The sequence below is a fragment of the Lagenorhynchus albirostris genome, chromosome 8 (genome assembly GCF_949774975.1).
Source record: "Lagenorhynchus albirostris chromosome 8, mLagAlb1.1, whole genome shotgun sequence".
Classification (NCBI taxonomy): Eukaryota; Metazoa; Chordata; class Mammalia; order Artiodactyla; family Delphinidae; genus Lagenorhynchus; species Lagenorhynchus albirostris.
Window position 1 is genome coordinate 96,693,722 of NC_083102.1, and position 16,634 is coordinate 96,710,355.

Below are 16,634 nucleotides of genomic sequence, written 5' to 3' on the forward strand. Positions count from 1 at the left end.
CCAAAAGGAAACCTAGGGACCTCCTTGGCTGGTTGGCTTTTTTCTCCACCCTTTGGCGTCATCTTACATTTGTTTTATACATGATATCTGGGGTTTTTAGTTGCTCTTGGTGGGGGAATAGGTAGGCATATGTCTATACTACCTTCCCAGACGTCTGTAGATTTAAGTTGTCAAATGACTGAAGAACTCAGAAGCAAGGCCAGCAGTTTTGAAGTTCAGTAGTAGAGCCCAAGAATGATCAGTTCACGGTGATGGAAATGAAGAATCACACATGTGGTGAGGCCAAGGGCTCTTCATGCTGAAAGGTCATGACAAGCCCACGTTCTCCTCTGGGACACACAGGTCGTTGGTTAACTCCACAATCAAAATGTTCAAACTGTTCCCAACAGAGTGTGCACTCTTTGGATACCCCGGTTCCCTTAGCCCCCACTGCTGAGTGTTCCCATGAGCTAGGAAAAGTGTCCCCCAAATAACTCTGGTTTTCCTCCATAAACACTGAGAGCTGGGCTGTGAAGGGCCAGAGCCATGCTTTATCAGGCCCACGTGATGGCCCATCCTCATTCTTGATAGAATAACGGCAGGAAACGGGTGCATAGCTTAACCAAGCCACTCTACCATCACCACCACCACCCCAAGGTGAAAAAAAGCCAGGTTGCTTTTGTTTTAATAAAACAAAAAAAGGTTGAAAAACATAGAATTTGCTTTTAAAAGTTTAAAAAAAAAAAGTGTCCTAGAGCATTAGATAAATAAAAGCTGTGGTTCCCAAGCCAGCTTGAATAGGATCATCCAGGGATGTTCGTGGCGCATCCATGACCAATTGAGTCAAGTCCTGGCATTGGAGCCTGGAAATGTGCATTTTTACAAATCTCCCAAATTCCCTAGAGATTTGGATACACAGCTGTGTTTGCAAGCGACTGCTTGGGTCCCTTACTGGGCCCTCTGTCTTATTTACACTTAATTAGGCCAGGAAATGGGAGACTGTCTGATCTTGCACAGTCAGGTGTTAGAGACTGTGGGTGCTCGTTTCACATTTCATCCTGGCGTCTGGGATTGTGAACTGCACCTTGCCTCACTCCAGCCAATATCTTGTGGGTGGGAGCCTAACCTATAGTGTCACTGGGCAGTTTTCCTCCAAGTCTCTTCCCCTTTGATAATTATTGCAACATGAAACAAGCGCATAATGCCCTGGAAAGAGCCCCTCCGCTCCATCACGTGTTTGTCAGTTTGAAATATGCTTTCAGATGAGGAGGCACCTTGCACGTGGTGCTCAGCAAATAGCAGTGATGAGTCAGTGATAGTCGGTTCCTTAGCAATTAGTCAGTAAATACGTGTCGGTATTGGACTGGGGAGAGCGATAATCAGATCTGTGACTTACGAGCACTGTCTGGAGGATGGGTCTTTATGTGCAGTTGGAGGTCTTCCAGGAGATGGCGCCGTCCTTCATCAGAGGTGGCCGTGGAAGCCTCTGCCCTGCTGCCTGGCAGCTCTCCCGCAGGCCACTGGGCTTCTTGGTGACTGTCCCTCACTTCTCAGTCTCCTAGCTTCCACTCACCACATACAAAAGCCATCACCATTAAGACATATATGACCTAGTCTAGTCCAGTTCCTCATTTTCTACTTGAATTCTCTCCTTAACTGTTTTTCATTTGCTTTCTGATTGACTTACCCAGTGCCTTTTCAAACCTAAATCGCTTTGTGTCTGTGGGGCCTTGAAATACATTTTTCTCTAAATTATGAATAATTGGTGCACTGGACTAATATATGCATCATATGAATTTATTCTCCTTTACCTGTGATGCCAGTAATATACTCAGCTTCTGTTTGTTGCTAAACTTTGTGTTTCTGGCTGTAATATAGTATTTATTTTCATACATAACAGAGGTTTTTATGATTTTGTTCTTCTTTTTTCTCTCCCCCGGGGAGTCCCTCCCCCTTTTCCTAAACTGTGGCCCCCGTATGGCTGTGCCCATCTCTCCTCACCCCCGTAGGGTTCTACGGCCTGGACGAGTCTGACCTGGACAAGGTCTTCCACCTGCCCACCACCACGTTCATCGGCGGACAGGAGTCGGCCCTTCCGCTGCGGGAGATCATCCGGCGCCTGGAGGTAAGAAAACACAAGTCGTTTCCAGAAAACTCCAGTGGACTTGCTAAAAACTTGTGTTGGCAGGAGGCCTCCAGACTAGGTTGTTTTTCTCTTGATCCTATATATTTTTTTAATGTAAGGGAAGGGGAATTGTTTTGTTCTGTTTTTTGCTATTTTGTTGATGAAATTCCATGTTTTTTTATTTTTACAATCAACGATAACAAAATGTAGACTTTGCTTCCGACTTTAAAAAATGTGTCCTGGGCTTCCCTGGTGGCGCAGTGGTTGAGAGTCCGCCTGCCGATGCAGGGGACACGGGTTCGTGCCCCGGTCCGGGAGGATCCCACATGCCACGGAGCGGCTGGGCCCGTGAGCCATGGCCACTGGGCCTGCGAGTCCGGAGCCTGTGCTCCGCAATGGGAGAGGCCACAACAGTGAGAGGCCCACGTACCAGAAAAAAAAAAAAAAAAAATGTGTCCTAAAGCATTAGGTAAATAAAGGGTGTCATTCCCAAGCCAACTTGAATAGGAACGCCTGGGGAGATTCCTGGCCCACCTACGACCAACTGAGTCAGCTCTGGTTTTGGAGCCTGGAAATGTGCATTTTTACAAATCTCCCGGAGATAGGGATACGCAGCTGTGTTTACAAGCGACTGCTCGAGCCCCAGGTTGTACTGATCCAGCATTTGAAAGGGGCAGAGAGCCATGCACGGCTCTCATTTCATCCAGTGCCAGAACCCAGGAGTTGGGCTGTTGTGGACCCTTGGACCTGGACTCCAGGGGTCCCAGCCATAGCACCCCCTGTCCCCAGAGGGCCCCACGTCCAGGGCTCTTCCAAGAGAGCCTACCATTCTGACTTGTCCCAGTTCGGAATACCCCTTCTCGTTGTTTACAGATATTTGTGAACACTCACCCGATGATGGTGGGTTAGGTATGTTTACACGTGACATGTGCGTGCACTGGGCGGCTGTGTGAGCTGACAGAGCTTAAGTATGTTCTTGGTCCTGTGACATAATAATCAACTTGCAGCTCTTTGAATATTTAGAGCGAGTGCAATTTCTTGGCTTCCTAACGTCTCACTAGAGAGAGAAGCTAAGAATCGGCACCTAAAACTCCCTGCCCTTTTCTCCTGGGGATTGAGCCAAGAACAGGAGAAACAAAATATGATCCAGGGGCCCAGTAACTATGTGTCCAAGTTAATAGCTAAATTCATGCTGATAATAATGGAGACATACTGTTTTTGACCTAATAATTTCCTTTGAGCCTTTAATTGTTCAGTAATGGACATACTGCCCATCAGGCAGAAGGAGCACGGGCGTGTTCTCCTGCCTCCATGGGTAAAGGAGGGAGCCCCCTCCCCCTCCCCGCCTCTTCCCTCCCCACTTCCTCCCTCCCCCTCCTCTCCCCCTTTCCCTTCCTTCATTCTCTTCCCCTCCCCTCCCCTCTCCCCTTCCCCTCCCCTCTCTCCCCACCCCTTCCTCTCCTCTCTGCTAGGCTTACAACTCAGACTTGGGTCCCAGGGAAGATGCACCCTTTTTTAAGCTGATGGAGGAAGGTTCAAGGTTCATGTTAACAGACGCTGTGGCTGGGCCATATTTTCTCAAATGTGTTTGTGTAGAAATATACTTTCTTCTGCGGCTCAGTAGATCAGGGCACTGTCACTGTACAGCTCCGGTGGAAGTGGTGACACGCGCTGGCTCTGAAGTCAGGGAAGGCAGGCCAGCACCCCCCATCCCTGGGCTTCTTGTGCATCCAGTTTAAAAGTTCCCAGTTTATCACATGAGGTGTCCTCAGGGAAATATAGTTTTGGAGTTAATGAAAACACCTTAAACACCAAGGTCTTTCCCAGCTCCATTTCCTCTTTTTGTCCCTAGGCAAGATTTTCCTCCTCTTGGCTAGGATGATAGTGAGCGCGTTGTGGTTGGCCATTATTTTGAGTTCAAGCAAATGTCCCTTTGTTTCATTATCATAGAATTAACATGCAGAGGTGCCCACCCCTGCTCTGGTGTCACATCTGGACCCACCACTGGGATCCCAGGTGCATCCTCACCCTGCACTGTGCCAGCCAGTTTCCATGTCTGTTGTGAAAACCAAAGGGGGTCACAGACAGAACCACCAAGCAGAACCCGGCCCTCTAAGTGCTTGGTCAGCATGGCTGCTGCGAAGATGTTGAAAGGCATTTGTGGGCTCTAAAACTTATTGTCGGGAGTTCCCTGGTGGCCTAGTGGTTAGGATTCAGCGGTATCACTACCGTGGCCTGGGTTTGATCCCTGGTCAGGGAACTGAGATCCCACAAGATGTGCAGCGTGGCCAATATATATATATTAATTAATTTTTAAAAATTATTGGCACACCAGGGCATTGCTTTTTAAATTCCTAAAAGCAGTGGTTAAGAATCCTCCTGCCAATGCAGGGGGCATGGGTTTGAGCCCTGGTCCGGGAAGATCCCACATGCTGTGGAGCAGCTAAGCCTGTGCACCACAACTACTGAGCCTGCGCTCTAGAGCGCATGAGCCACAACTACTGAGCCCGCGTGCCGCAACTACTGAAGCCTGCGTGCCGCAACTACTGGAGCCCGTGTGCCTAGAGCCCGTGCTCCGCAACAAGAGAAGCCACCACAACGAGAAGCCCGCACACCGCAACGAAGAGTAGCCCCAGCTTGCCACAACTAGAGAAAGCCCACACACAGCAACAAAGACGCAACGCAGCCATAAATAAATAAATAAATAAATTTTAAAAATAAATAAAAGCCTGCTAACTTAAGTGGCCACTGAGCTGTGATATCCACCGGCAGTACAGGGCCTTTCTTTCTCAGGGTGGTGGGCACAGTCTGACCTTGAGGTCAGAGAACCTGTCTTCCCCAGGAGCTTCCCCATCCCTGGGCTGGTGCTTCTGTCCTCCCACCATGAGGGGAGCATGTCTCGGCTTAGTGGTTCTCACTGTCCCCTCCCTGCCTATTGGGCTCTGTACTCTGTGGAGGAAGTATTTCATGGCCAGGTTCGGAGTGAGAGGAGGTTGTGGGCCCAAACTTGGTGCCCCAGATCACAGCTGGCTCTGTTGCATTTGAAAGGGAGGCCACCTGTTCCTGCCAGCCTTCTGGCTGAGTGGGCAGTCAACACGCCTGGGGGGACATCCCCTTGATCGTGTGTGTGTGCGTGAAAAACAGATGGCGTACTGCCAGCACATTGGGGTGGAGTTCATGTTCATCAATGACCTGGAGCAGTGCCAGTGGATCCGGCAGAAATTCGAGACGCCTGGGATCATGCAGTTCACCAACGAGGAGAAGCGGACCCTGCTGGCCCGGCTAGTGCGCTCCACCAGGTACGGGGCTGCACTGGTCCCGTCAGTGTGGCACAGCCTGTTGACAGGGGTGGGTGGGTTTGGAGCGTGGCCACAGCCCCACGAGAGCAAGGTTGGCCCTGGTGACTTGGCTCTTCAGAGTGGCTTGGTTCCTGTCCAGGTTTGAGGAGTTCCTGCAGCGGAAGTGGTCATCTGAGAAGCGCTTTGGTCTCGAAGGCTGCGAGGTGCTGATTCCTGCCCTCAAGACCATCATTGACAAGTCAAGTGAGAACGGAGTGGACTACGTGATCATGGGGATGCCGCACAGGTACCTGGCTGCCCTTCATGCATCCAGAGCACGGGGTGGGGCACTAGGCAAGCAAAGAGGCTGGCTCGCCTGGAACGCACTTGCACCCCTGTCCTGGGACAGCCATCGCCACAGCATCCCCCTCCCTCAGTAGCCACTGTCACACTCAAGGCCATAGTGGTTTTAGGCAGGCATCTTGGCCTCATGCCCTTGTCGGGATCACCACTGAGGGAGGTTAACCTAGAGGGAAGGCTGCTCGGTGACGTGGAGCGGAGACCTCAGCTTGAGGCGGCAGCGGAGGCTGAGGGTGGAGCGTTCGCCGCAGGCCGGCAGTGTTTCTCCGTTTTCTGCCTTTCTTCCTCCCACCTCGTCGTGGCCCTGGGTGCCGGGCAAGCAGAGGCTGAGTGTCCCATCAGCTCTGCTCTCAGCTCCTCTCGGGCTGCAAACCGAGGCACTGCCTGTCCATCGGGGGAGGAAGGGGCTAGAACAGCATTGCCTGCTGCCCGGAACACAGCTCAGGCCCTGCTCGCTCCTCTGTGTACCAGAGGGCGGCTGAACGTGCTTGCAAACGTCATCAGGAAGGAGCTGGAGCAGATTTTCTGTCAGTTCGACTCAAAGCTGGAGGCAGCTGATGAGGTGAGACACCTGATTTCTTTTAGAAACTAGCATAGCTCCGACCCACACCAGACCCTGGTTCCACTTGTTTCTCCGGAAGCACCTGGGCCTGGGATCCTCCATACCACTCACAGAGGAGGTGGCCGGTGGCCGACCTCCCGGAGAAAAGAGAGATCAGAGGCTTGGCAGCCCCCGCAGTCCTCCCCGCTGGGGTTTGGGATGTGTGCCTCTGGTTGAGGGACCTTCTCCCTGTGCCCTAGGTAGAGCCGTTCTGGGGAAAGGCTTTCCATCCTTCCAGGAATGGGGGTTCTGGGAGGAGAAGTAACACAGGACAGGGCTGTCGTGAAGAGTAAGCATCTCCATGCCCAGGATGAAGACTGACTGTTTGTACCTTCAGGGTTCTGGAGACGTGAAGTACCACCTGGGCATGTATCACCGGCGGATCAACCGTGTGACCGACAGGAACATCACCCTGTCGCTGGTGGCGAACCCTTCCCACCTGGAGGCTGCCGATCCCGTGGTGATGGGCAAGACCAAAGCTGAGCAGTTTTACTGCGGGGACACAGAGGGAAAGAAGGTAAGGCCACGGGGGCTGGCCAGGGGCAGCCCTGAGGCCACATGGTCCAGGACCGGCTCACAGCCTCAGGCACGTCCCAGACCTCATGTTTCTGGAATTTAACAAAATATTCTGAATGGATCTTGAAAGAGTAGCCATAGTATTAATAAATTAATCCGTTACAGATAATGCTTCCTTCCAAGTTGTGATCACCAGAGCTAGGTGGGGAGTAGATTGCTTTCATTGTCACCACACCTGTGGAGAAGCTAGTCTTGTACAGTATCATGGCGGACAAAGAGCCTTTGTCACTGAACAGGAGGAGAGAGTCTTAAGGAAAAGATGTGGGTGAGCCTAAAGGAGGAACTGTAAAACTGACAGATGGGGGGCTTCCCTGGTGGCGCGGTGGTTGAAAGTCCGCCTGCCGATGCAGGGGACACGGGTTCTTGCCCCGGTCCGGGAAGATCGCACATGCCGCGGAGCGGCTGGGCCTGTGAGCCATGGCCGCTGAGTCTGCGCGTCCAGAGCCTGTGCTCCGCAACGGAAGAGGCCACGGCAGTGAGAGGCCCGTGTACCGCAAAAAAAAAAAAAATATATATATATATATATATATATATATATATATATATACTGATAGATGGGAGGAGAGGTGTTCGAGTTTGTAGCAGGGTGGCACCGTTTAGAGATGGAGAACAGCTCGAGTTCCGGGGGGCCCTGGTACCGGCATTTTCCAGGTGTGTGACACTGAATGTTTAATGTTGGTTGGACAGCCTACTTACGTATAGAAATCCTCAGTGGATTTTAACTGTTTGTCCTTGTTTAACCTCAAAGTAGAAGTCTGTCTGTAACAAATTGTACAGTTCTTATTACTTAATGATAACCTCAAAGCCAAGCAATAAGAAAAATCAAGTTTTTGTAATGTCTGCCTGTGCATTCTGGGGCATGTTCAAAGTCAGCATCACCACCCTACTCTCAAGCATCTCTTGTTCTTCCTAGAAATAGGGTCATATGTGAGGAAGCTAACAGAACATACACAATGTGATGTAAAGCTGCAGGTTCACTGGTAAAGAACTTCAGAAGACGTATATGGGTGTGGAAGGAAGTGGAATGAAAGGCAGACAAATCCTCTCATCAATAGAGTAGGTAGTTGTCATATTTAATTAAAGAAACAGCAGGATTTAGGTAGACGGGAAGAAAAGGACATTCTCTGGCGATGAAAGAAGGACAAGGATGGAGGTGGGGTTGTGCTGTGGGCAGAGCAGGGAGGAGCTGGGCAGGGCAGCCTGGCCCAGGGATGCCCTGGAGAGGGGTCAGACTTTTTAGAGGTGGAACCAAGCATTAGTCTACTAGGTTCTATAATTTAAAACACTGTGAGTCTACTCGTACTGTGTTTGGACGGTTAGAGGGTAACGGGATCCCGACCAGAGGTGGCATTGGGAACAGGAAGTGGTTCCTACACCACAAAGAGTGTGGCCCACGGGGAGGGTGTTGGGACATGAGAGTTACTTTGCTGAGCTTGGGGGCCTGGATGGTGCCTCAGAAACTCCAAGAGGGTAGAAAGTGGCTTCCTGTGCAGCCCCCGAGACCACCAGTGACACAGTGGCCGGGGACGGATAGGGAGGAAACCAGCATCAGTGACCAGTGCCTCCAGCATTTCCGCTGTCTGTGGCTGGAACCCTTGCCCAGGCATTTGGGGCCAGGGAAGGGAACAGGATTGCAGAAAACTTTGTGACATCCACGTTCATAAATTAGAGACGAAAAGCCACTCCAGCATCGCTTGCTTAGAATGCTGGAGACGTCCTGAAAAGGAATGAAAGAACTAGGGAGAAGTGGTGGAGGGTGTCTAACATGCTTCAGATGATCACAGCAATCCATCCTGAGGCCAGGAGAGGCTGATTAGCCCTGTGTGGTCACCAGGCACTTGTCTGAGGGAGTGCCCTGTCCATGGGAGTGCCCTGCCTGGCGTGGACGGCCCATCCCTCCAGGCCCCTGCCCCCGCCCCTCTATCTGAGCCCACCCTTGCCTGTGCTCAGCGGGCGGGTCCAGACCCCACCAGTCCTTCACACCTGCTCTCCTGGCTACGCTTCCCAAACCCTTAGGCAATTATCTGATTTCTGTTAAACCCAGAATCCAGGGAGCTGGAGTGTTTGTTACATAACCTTCAGTGTTTCAGAAAAAAACTATGTAATTTCTATAAATGTGGCCAAGGTTGTTCTATAACCTGGTGCAAGACTGAGCCTGACCCAGCTTGGCTCAGGGCTGATGTGGCCCTTGGGGCATTCATGTGGGAAAGCAGCTCCCTAGCGCTGCGGGTGGCCTGCCACGGACGGAGACCCGCTCCTACCTGGGTCCAGATCGGGCCGCCAGGGTGTGTGATTTTAGCAAGCAGCGCTGCGCTGAGGAACACAAGGGACCGAGTGCAACCTAGCAAGGGGCACAATACAGCTTCTCCAGAAGATCAAGAGAAACAGCGTGAGGAGAGGGGAGGCTGACCCTGAGGTGCCCGACGGCAGAAGGCCGAGGTTGTACAGAGAAGGCTCTGCAGAGAAACGCACGTCCTGGCGAGCAGGAAGAGGCACCGTGTCCCCCGGTCGTTTGGGCCCTGGCAAGGCTGCAATCCTCTGAGGAGGTCCCTGCGCAGACCCGACACTTGTGTCCACTTCCACCTGTCCCAGACAGCGTCCCTGTGTCCTTCAGGGCAGGACACATGGGGTTCTGCTAAAAAAAAAAATCTAGATTTTTGTCCCTGAAGAGCACGTGGACCTTCTCTTCCTGGCGCTGCGGACCAGGGAGGTGACAGAAGCTGAGTAAACACAGCAAGAGGGCGTCAAGGAGCAGGGGTGGCAGGGCCGTGGGGCTGTACCAAGCAAACAGGTAATGTGTTGAGGACAGTGAGAACAGTGTCTCACGGTGTAGGAGATGTTTATAAATGCAGAAGGAGGAAGACCCAGAAAAAGGATTGGAATTGGAGGCATCACAGTTGTACAGTGTACAGATTTAGAAATCTCTGTGTACGTGAACCTGTGCATCTGGTTTTTGGCTCTGTGCTGAAAGAGCCTAGAAGTGTGATGTTTCTAGAGTGATGAGCACACAAATACTAGTCTTCAGTGCCGTCCTCCACTGAAGGAACCAGGCTCCTTAGAGAAGTGTCTGATTCCAGGGCTGGGCAGGAACAGCGCAGCAGGGGGCTGAAATCTCTGTTGTGCCAGAAAGCCCGGAGGCCCCCACGAGCCATGGGACCTGTCCAGACGGCACGGGACCCCCACGCCAAGTATGGGGCAGTGTGAGCATCCAAATAACTACAGATCCTGGTCAGTTACAGCCAGCTGAATAAAACAGGAATCCGGGAGCACATATTAATACAAATAAATAAAAGTCGAGAAGGGAAAGCTTTTATGGAATGCCAGCGCGTGAAGGCAGGAGTGACACCTGGCAGCATCCCGGGGTGCCGCTCAGGCTGCTGGGTGGGTGGAGGTGTGGTAAGGAGCAAGATCTAGAAGTTCTCCTCACTGTTCTCGTTACCGAGGAGAAATGGCAAGTTTAAAGGGAGAAACACAGACTTCCTGGTGGTCCAGTGGTTAAGACTCTGCACTTCCACTGCAGGGGGTGCAGGTTCGATCCCTGGTTGAGGAACTAGGATCCCACATGCTGCGCAGCGTGACCAAAAAAAAAAAAAAAAAAGGGAGAAACAGACAGCTACCTGTCCATGTGATCCAAGTCAACTTCATCCACGTGGGGTAGGCCAGCTCTGGCGTCCCCTGGTACGGAATGCACCGTTCCTGAGTCTGGTCACACAGGACCATCGGAGCCCAAGGCCTGTCCGCGACGTGGAGACGGGAGACACAATGGGCTGCTCCAGGTCGAGAGGCTAAAGAGGCGTGGCCCTAAGAGCACGTCCACGTGGGGTCTGGGCCAGCATTGCTTTCCTGATGAGAGGGTCCTGCGTGGTGGGTTCAGGGGTGGTGGGCATTGGCTCTGCAGCAGATGATGGCAGGGTGGCTGGTGTGCAGACATGGAGGGCACCCTCGTGGAGCACATTCTCAGGGGGAAGGGGGTGCTGGGGGGGCCTGGGGGGTCTTTGTGCCTTCCTGCCATTTTCTTTCTAAGTTCGAAATTATCTCAAAATACATCATTTTTTGAAAAGTGGATTGTGACTGAATCTCCAGTGTGCCTTGTGGACGTGGTGGTCAGGACCATGTCACATTTGGGGTCTCCTTTGCATGTCTGCAGGTCATGTCCATCCTTCTGCACGGGGATGCTGCGTTTGCCGGCCAGGGCATCGTGTACGAGACCTTCCACCTGAGTGACCTGCCGTCCTACACGACTCACGGCACTGTCCACGTGGTCGTCAACAACCAGGTAACCTGGGCTCCAGGCGGGCTCTGGGGTCTTTGCAGCAGAGAAGGCTGTGGAGGCCACAGCATCAATTAGACTTTCTCCTGAGGCTTCTACGCTCACATCAGCCTTACTTAGAATGACATGGTTTCATCATTTAATACATTTGTTGTTTTCTGATTAATAAACTTGGACAAACAGGAAACTTTCTTTAAAATGGAGAGATTTTAATTACAGTGTTTTAAGATCATGGTGTTATTTCAGAATATTTTCTTCCATATCTACAAGCATATAGATGGCTTTCCTCTTTTAAGAAACTGGGTTCCATACACACAGTTTTATATCCACTTCTTATTTACCACAGTGTTTTCTCATGGCATTATATATTCTTAAAATATTAATTTTAATGGAAATAATTCATTATAGGTTGTTTCATAAAATAGATATTGAAAAGGTGCCAAGGAAAGAGAAAGGTCTAAAAACAACCTCTGAACTGTGTTTTAAACAGATGACCAAACACAGAGAGTCTTTACTGCTTTTTGGGTAGGGGCTGAGATGCTAACAGGAATGGTCTTCAATCTGGAAGAGTACAGCAAAGACCATTCACAGGGATTGGAAGCCCAAGACACCGGGGGATTTTTTTTTTTTAAAGAAAAAAGTTTTTCCATGAGTAGTCTCCAGAGTCAGGTGAATTCCATCCCAGGAGTTTTTTGCTTGGTTGATTGGTTGGGTTTTTTTGGTGCGGTTTTTTGGGGGGTTTTTTGATTATTTATTCTTTTTTTAAAATTAATTTATTTGTTTATTTTTGGCTGCGTTGTGTCTTCATTGCTGCACGTGGGCTTTCTCTAGTTGGGGCTGCTCTTCATTGTGGTGCGCGGGCTTCTCATTGCGGTGGCTGCTCTTGTTGTGGAGCACGGGCTTTAGGCACGTGGGTTTCAGTAGTTGTGGCATGTGGGCTCAGTAGTTGTGGTGCGCGGGCTCTAGAGCGCAGGCTCAGTAGTTGTGGCACACGGGCTTAGTTGCGCCGCGGCATGTGGCATCATCCCAGACCAGGGCTCGAACCTGTGGTCCTTGCATTGGCAGGCGGATTCTTAACCACTGCACCACCAGGGAAGTCCCTCTCCATTTGTTTAGATTGGGTAATTTCTGTTCCATCTTTAAGTTCTCTGAGTCTTTCCTTTCTCCCTTCCATTCTGCTATAGAGCACCTCCATTCAGGTTTGGGGTTTTTTTCCCTGATTTCCACCCCCCCCCCGGGGGGGGTTTGTTTGTTTGTTTGTTTTTTCAACTCTGAAGTTTCCACTTGGTTCTTTTTGTATCTTCTGTTTCTTTGCTGAGTTTCTATTTTTTCATGTATTTCAGGAATGTTCATAATTTTTATTGAGGTATTTTTATGAAGTTTGCTTTGAATTTTATGAATTTTAATTTTATGGTCTTTGTGAGGTAATTCTAAAATCTGTGTCATCTCAGTGTTGGCTTCTAATGATTGCTTTTTCTCATTCAAGCTAAGATTTTTCTGGTTGTTGGTATAACAAGTGATTTCTTATGAAACCAGACATTTTGAGGATATGTTATGAAACTCAGAATCTTATTTAAACCTCCTGTTATAGGAGGTGTCCTCTGGACATTTCGGGTCGGGGTTGGGGGACACTTGTTACTGCCAGGTGGGGTGGGGTCCAGGTTCCCCACCCCAGGTCTGTTGATACCCAGGGAAGTGAGGGGACGGAGGGTGGGTCAAGGGTGCTTTGTTACTGCTTCCCAAGTAGCCTCCACTAATACCAGGGATGGAGTGGTTGCCTAATTACCAGCAGTCTAGGGGGGCTGCTGGGGACACCGGGCCTTTGCTGGGGCAAGTGGGGGTGGCCACGGTGTTTTCTGTGGGGTTGGCTGCAGCAGGGTGATGATTGTCTAAAAATCTTCTGTACTGCTAGGTGGCCTGTTCCTGGTCTTCTGGCCAGAGAGAGCCACTTTCCTTGAAACGTCTTTTTGCTATGCCTGTTGGCGTCTCTGAGTTGCCTGCTTCCCTAGCCCTAAATCTGGACTGTATGAGGCAAAAAGATAGCCCTGGGAATGATCATAAGTCGTTCCTCGGGACCGGAGGTCCCCGGCTGATCTGCTTGCTTCTGTCTGCCTTCAGTGTTTGTCTTATATATATAATGCCTCGGGTTTTTAATTGTACTTATTAGCAGGAGAAGGAGGGAAAGGTACATCTCCTCCATCTTCCAGAAGTGGAAGTCCCTATGAGCACTTTTTTCTAAGTGTAAATTCCATTTCTTTAGTAAATGCAAGACTATTCAGGTTATCTGTTTCTTCTTGAGTGAGCTCTGGTTACTTCTGTCTGGAATTTTTTCATTTCATTTAAGTTGTAAAATTTATGAGCATAAAGTTTCCAATGTTCTCGTATTAGGGCCTGTTGTTTTATCCCTTCTTTCATTCCTAATTCTGGTAATTTGTGTGTTTTCTCTTTTTCTCGGTTATATAGATTTGTTGTTGGTTTCAAAGGAACAGCTTTGGTTTCATTGCATTTTCTCTGTTGTTTTCCTGTTTTCTATTTCATTGGTTTCTGCTCTTTGTACTTTCTTTCCTTCTACTTGCTTTGGGTTTAATTTAGTCTTCTCTTTCTAGTTTTTTATTTCTTATTCATTGACTTGAAACCTTCCGTCTTGGCAATATAAACATTTAACAGTATTTCAATTTAAGAATCACATTACATGGGCTTCCCTGGTGGCGCAGTGGTTGAGAGTCCGCCTGCCGATGCAGGGGACACGGGTTCGTGCCCCGGTCTGGAAAGATCCCACATGCCCGTGAGCGGCCACTGAGCCTGCGTGTCTGGAGCCTATACTCTGCAACGTGAGAGGCCACAACAGTGAGAGGCCGACGTACCACAAAAAAAAAAAAAAAAAAAAGAATCACATTACACAAATGCAGTACAGGTAAGCCTTTGGTTTGTCAAACTTCTTATGACAGAAGGTCAAGCATTTTGGTTGAACTTAAGTGAGACTGTGTCCAGAGGAGAGAGTCTTAGGATGGCGTAGTGTCTGGAAAATTACCCTAAAAGGAAGCCGTGACCATGTAGCCCAGAAGATGGAAGACTCCTAGAAGCATAAGAGCTGTTTTCAAATAAATGAATGCTTCACAAAGCAAGGAATATAATGGGCAGAGTCAGCACCAATGCATAGCAGTTACCAGGAAGCAGCAGATTTCAGCTGAATGAAAAGAACTTCCAACAATCAGACCTGTTCCTTTTTTTTTTTTTTTTTTTTTTTTTTTTGCAGTACGCAGGCCTCTCACTGTTGTGACCTCTCCCGTTGCAGAGCACAGGCTCCAGACACGCAGGCTCAGCAGCCATGGCTCACGGGCCCAGCCATCTGCGGCATGTGGGATCTTCCCAGACCGGGGCACGAACCCATGTCCCATGTCCCCTGCATCGGCAGGCAGACTCTCAACCACTGCGCTGCCAGGGAAGCCCCCTGTTCCTTTTTTTTTTTTTTTTTTTGCACCGGATAAAATTTAATAGGGTGGGGAAGACACTGAAAACGGGACAGGGAAGAAGGTGCAGAGTCCGGGTTGGGTGAGGGCCTTAGTTAGCCAAATCTGGGGCCTTCAGGCCCACCCAGCTGCATCTGCAGGTTGACGCAGTAGCCCTGAAAGCTGCAGAGCGCCCAGCACATGTGGGAGCAGGGGTAGTGGCGTGGATGGGGGCAGCCAGGGACAGAGCTGCAGGGTTGAAGGAAACAGGGCTCCAACCAGGATAGACCATTTGCCTCTCGCGTCCCCTCTGGCTCTCAAACCCAGCAGTTCCACTTTGTGGGGTTTTCCTACTAGTACACTCACTCCCAAATGTCTTCTTTAAAGATATCACTTGGGGAATTCCCAGGCTGTCCAGTGGTTAGGACTCGGTGCTTTCACTGCCAGGGCCAGGGTTTGATCCCTGGTCAGGGAACTAAGATCCTGCAAGACACACAGTGTGGCCCAAAATATATATATATATATTTATAATATGTACATAATATATATGTCACTGCTGCACAATTAATATCTTAATAAAACTGGAAGAAAAAATAAATGTACAAAACTGAAATAAGTAAATAATATGGAGGGGCATTGTGGGGAAGCTATGACTGCTGCAGCAAGACTAGAAACCAGAGTTTCTACCACTACATCAGTAGGGAGCTGGTTAAGTAGTTTATGATGTATCCATCCATGTGTTACAAGGCTTAAATGAATTAATACATAGAAATTAATATATATAAAGTGCTCAGAATAGTGCCTGGCCCATAAATAAGCACTAATGTAAGTTAACTGCAACTGCAGTGTAATAAAACCATTTGAGAGAGTAGGATCTATATATACTGTCGAAATGAACTATAAGGTACGTTAAGTGGGGAAAAGAAGTGCAGAGCAGAACGTGGAGTATAGCTGCATCTCTGTGTGTGTGTGTGAGTGGGTGGGTATGCGTACACCCACCATATGTGTTTAAAGATGAAGAAGTCAGGGACTTCCCTGATGGTCCAGTGATTAAGACTCCGAGCTCCCAGTGCAGGAGGCCTGGGTTCAATCCCTAGTCAGGGAACTAGATCCCGCATGCCACAACTAAGACCCGGCACAGCCAAATAAATGAATAAATATTTTTAAAAAATAAAATTAAAAAAATGAAGTTGGTAACAGTGGTGGATATTGGGGAGGGCAGCTGGGGGACTGAGGTCTCAAAACTTCGAAGCAGTTCACTTTCTGTGGTGTTCTAGCTGTAATGTTCATATTATGATCACTGTCTTACCTGGTCCCTACCCTCATTTCCCGATGGGGAGACCCAGACCCAGATGGACCCTGGGATTGATCAAGGTTCTCTGTAAATGCTCATCAGAATTCTCCCTGGTACATCTTTTTTTAATGTTCTCATCAGTTTGTGACTATTTCTAATCTTTTCTTTAGTCAGTGTAATAAAGGAGTTTAGTAAAAGCAATTCATCATAAACAAATAAATAAAGAATTCTCAGACTTCTGTAAGAACTACAGTTTTGCTAATGTTTTCTTAAATCTTTTTACTGTTTTTGATAACATCAATCATGACATGGGGCCAGTAAGATCTGTAGCAGGAAAGGAAAGACGTGCTTTGCTGAGGCTCTTGTTTCTCTAAGGACACACGTAGGATTTCCTATTCTGAATTTTTCTTCTAAGGAAGCCATCAGTTGTTAAATGCTTTTGTATAAGAATGTTTATGGGCGGGGTGGGGGGGCTTCCCTGGTGGTGCAGTGGTTAAGAATCCGACTGCCAATGCAGGGGACATGGGTTCAAGCCCTGGTCCGGGAAGATTCCCACATGCCGCGGAGTAACTAAGCTTGTGTGCAACAACTGCTGAGCCTGCGCTCTAGAGCCCGTGAGCCACAACTACTGAGCCCGTGTGCCACAACTACCAAAGCCCGTGTGCCTAGAGCCTGTGCTCCACAGCAAGAGAAGCCACTGCA

General features: G+C 49.3%; 1 protein-coding gene across 5 annotated transcripts in view; it reads left to right on the top strand.

Annotated features, from left to right (window-relative positions):
* The window catches only part of OGDH (oxoglutarate dehydrogenase), a 76,969-nt gene that overhangs the window by 42,597 nt on the left and 17,738 nt on the right, over positions 1–16,634 (top strand). For 4 of the 5 annotated variants that reach the window (XM_060157438.1, XM_060157439.1, XM_060157441.1 and 1 more), the window contains 6 exons: positions 1,989–2,104; positions 5,249–5,403; positions 5,543–5,689; positions 6,214–6,304; positions 6,681–6,860; positions 11,067–11,195. In XM_060157438.1, the coding sequence (XP_060013421.1) occupies positions 1,989–2,104; positions 5,249–5,403; positions 5,543–5,689; positions 6,214–6,304; positions 6,681–6,860; positions 11,067–11,195 (818 nt within the window). The remainder of the gene's footprint in view (positions 1–1,988; positions 2,105–5,248; positions 5,404–5,542; positions 5,690–6,213; positions 6,305–6,680; positions 6,861–11,066; positions 11,196–16,634) is intronic. The other variant, XM_060157442.1, reaches the window with a different exon arrangement.